Here is a 2,855-nt window from a genome sequence, read left to right on the forward strand (position 1 = left end):
TTAAGCACTTATATTCCCAAGGTTAAGTATTTGAGAAACTATACATGTTTCTAAATTTTAAGCTATTCAAATTCCATGTTATTTCATGTGAAGGATATATTTAATAATAATGGAAAATAAATGGCAATTTTTCAGTTGTCTTTCGATCCTTTTTTTATTAGCCAAACATTTTGATGCCAATGCATATCTTATCAAATTGTAGACAAGTTTTTGCATGCAATAGCAATAGCAATTGACATATTAATATAGGGATCTCTTAAATGTTTTTTGCAGTATGGATCTCACTCGAAGAAGCGACCTAACAACCTTGTTATAGGGAGGATGTATGATCACCATATCTATGATCTAGTTGAAGTCGGGGTTGAAAATTTTAAGCCATTGGACTCATTTACTTATGATAAAAAATTAGCTCCAAAAGAAGGGTCAAAACCTTTCATATGTTTTATTGGAGAAGGATTTGAGGCTGTAGACGAACTAAAACATTTAAAGGAAGTCTTACTCGATCTTCTTCGTGGAGAGGTGCATTTCTGCTTTTTGAACTCTCGGATGTACTGTTTTTTCAAGTGGTGTTATATTAAAAAAATTGTGGATTTGATTTACAGGTTGTGGAGAATATAAATCTTGCTGGAGTTGATCGTGCATATGTAGTTTCTGCGGTGTCTCCAAACAGGGTATTTTTTACACACTGTGCATTACGACTGAAAAAATCAGGCACCGTTGTGCCAAGAATGGAATTGGTCGAAGTTGGCCCTTCCATGGACATGGTAATTCGTCGGCATCGTCCACCTAATGAGAGTTTGAGGAAGGTAGCCTTCAAAACTTCATTGCAGAAGCCAAAGAAAAAGGTTGGTGAATGCCCAAATCTCCTTAGGTTATCTGTTAATATGAAGTGAAGTTGTATCACTAAATTGTGTACTTTGTTGGTCACAGGAGAAGAATGTTAAAGGGGATCCATTACAAGGGAAGATTGGAAGTATTTATATTCCAGATCAGAAGGTAAGAGTTGTGTATATATATATATATATATTTCTTTAGTCTTGCTCATAAACCAAGCCAACTCAATCTTCTTTGCCATTGGATGAGATGTCGGACCCAAATCGACCAAGGTTCCACACCCCATCCAATGATCAAAGGAAGTGAGTTGGCTTAGTGTACAAAGATAAGTGAATACAACAAACATTTATCTCTTCCGAGACCACTATCTAATCACTTAGACTAATTATTGGTTGTTTAGATTGGAGAAATGTCTTTACCTAACAAATCGAAGGGGGTGAAGAGGGAGCGCCGAGAAGCCAAGCAGAACAGGAGCGAGCAACATTCATCCAAAAGAAGGAAGGAAGATTCTTAATGTTTTAAATTGCACATGTTGTCTTGCTCTGAGTTTTGATAGTAAAGGGTGATCAAATTGTATCAGACTAGATGGTTTAGGTGACATGAATTTTAAGTATTCCCTCTATGTATGGGAGTTTTGTCATCTTATTTCCCTTATTATAGTTTTTGCCCTTAAAATTTTGCCACACCCAAGTGACCTTCATTATCCCAGTTTGTGATTCGGTTGTTTGTTTATTCATATAGGATCAAACTTCAAATATATTTGATTCCAATGAAATTCTATATGATTATAGCATGAATCAATTAAGTTCACCAAAAAAATGTATCAATTTGAGCTAGTAATATGAGCCACAGCCACTAATGCAAGATTTTAATTTGTACAATTCATTCTTTTTAATAAAAATAAGACGTCTAAATATAATTTGTTGTCCAATTCTTCATGGGTATGGGGATCTTTAGAGAACCCAAAAATAAAACTATAAAAAAAAAAATCGTGTCTAAATATATTTGTCGTCCAATTCTTCATGGAGATTTTGAGTGCAAAGAACTGAAGAAACAATGTGTTGTTTCCTCTCCATTTTCTTATTTGTTGTCAATTGTCATCACTAGTGCATTGAAACATCATATTCATGGTGCTTTCATACCAAAAAAAATCCCAATTGCAAGTTTGCAACATGTGTTGGAGCCCCAAGAGTTTATATGCCATAAAACCATAAAATGACCTAATCATGTGCATAATGTTCATATATAAATAGAATAAATCAAAGTAAAATGACAAAACAAAGGAGGAAAAATACCAATAATCTATAAACCCTTTTGAATAACAAATAAAGAAAAGAACAAGAAAGAAATCAACCAAAAACATGTAGACAGCTTACCTTGTATCTGCATTTATTTGATGAAAAAATACCTTGATGGAACACAAACCTGATATTCACTTGAATCATCATAAAATGAGAAACCCCAGCAATTCAGTACCAGTTGGTCAATAGGATGATATGACTTGATTGAATGAAAGTTATTATCAGTAATTGAGCAAACAATTAGAATCTACTCAAGTATAAACAATTATAGAAATAATCTAAAGAATAGAAAAGCTGCAAATGAAGAAAGAATGAAAGCCAGTAAATGAACACTGTTTATAAACCAAACATCAAAATAATATGGACCCTAGAATTATAATCTAATCATATCAAGTATCCAAGGGCAATAATGCATGCAGAAGCAGCTGAAGCCCTATGGATTAACATTCTTAAGGTCTATCATCTTCTGGCTGGCCACCTTGACTCTCCTTTTTATCCATTGGAGATTCATCAGCTGGCCACTTATCAATTCCTAAACTTCCTGAGCCGATATCCCATATGTCGGACACGCCACTAGTGCCTCCGAATTCTGGTACGACATGGTTGACAGGATTACCCCACAGCTCATTCCCACAACTTGAAGCAGCAACACTAGCATTGAAGGCAGGGTCCCATGCATCTTCCTGTTTGATAATGCCTTCAGTTCCGACAGGGGAAAAC

General features: G+C 35.0%; 2 protein-coding genes across 2 annotated transcripts in view; one reads left to right on the forward strand and one right to left on the reverse strand.

Annotated features, from left to right (window-relative positions):
• Positions 1-1,631, forward strand: part of LOC107626413 (ribosome production factor 2 homolog) — a 2,681-nt gene extending 1,050 nt beyond the window's left edge. Inside the window, exons 3-6 of the mRNA XM_016329288.2 lie at positions 274-519; positions 603-845; positions 931-996; positions 1,235-1,631. Coding sequence (XP_016184774.1) covers positions 274-519; positions 603-845; positions 931-996; positions 1,235-1,348 — 669 coding nt within the window. The 3' untranslated portion in view covers positions 1,349-1,631. The remainder of the gene's footprint in view (positions 1-273; positions 520-602; positions 846-930; positions 997-1,234) is intronic.
• The window catches only part of LOC107626415 (heat stress transcription factor A-3), a gene marked incomplete at its 5' end in the record, with an annotated part of 2,425 nt that continues 2,006 nt past the window's right edge, over positions 2,437-2,855 (reverse strand). Inside the window, 1 exon segment of the mRNA XM_016329293.1 lies at positions 2,437-2,842. Coding sequence (XP_016184779.1) covers positions 2,585-2,842 — 258 coding nt within the window.

Source organism: Arachis ipaensis, chromosome B02 (genome assembly GCF_000816755.2).
Source record: "Arachis ipaensis cultivar K30076 chromosome B02, Araip1.1, whole genome shotgun sequence".
In the NCBI taxonomy this organism is placed as follows: domain Eukaryota; kingdom Viridiplantae; phylum Streptophyta; class Magnoliopsida; order Fabales; family Fabaceae; genus Arachis; species Arachis ipaensis.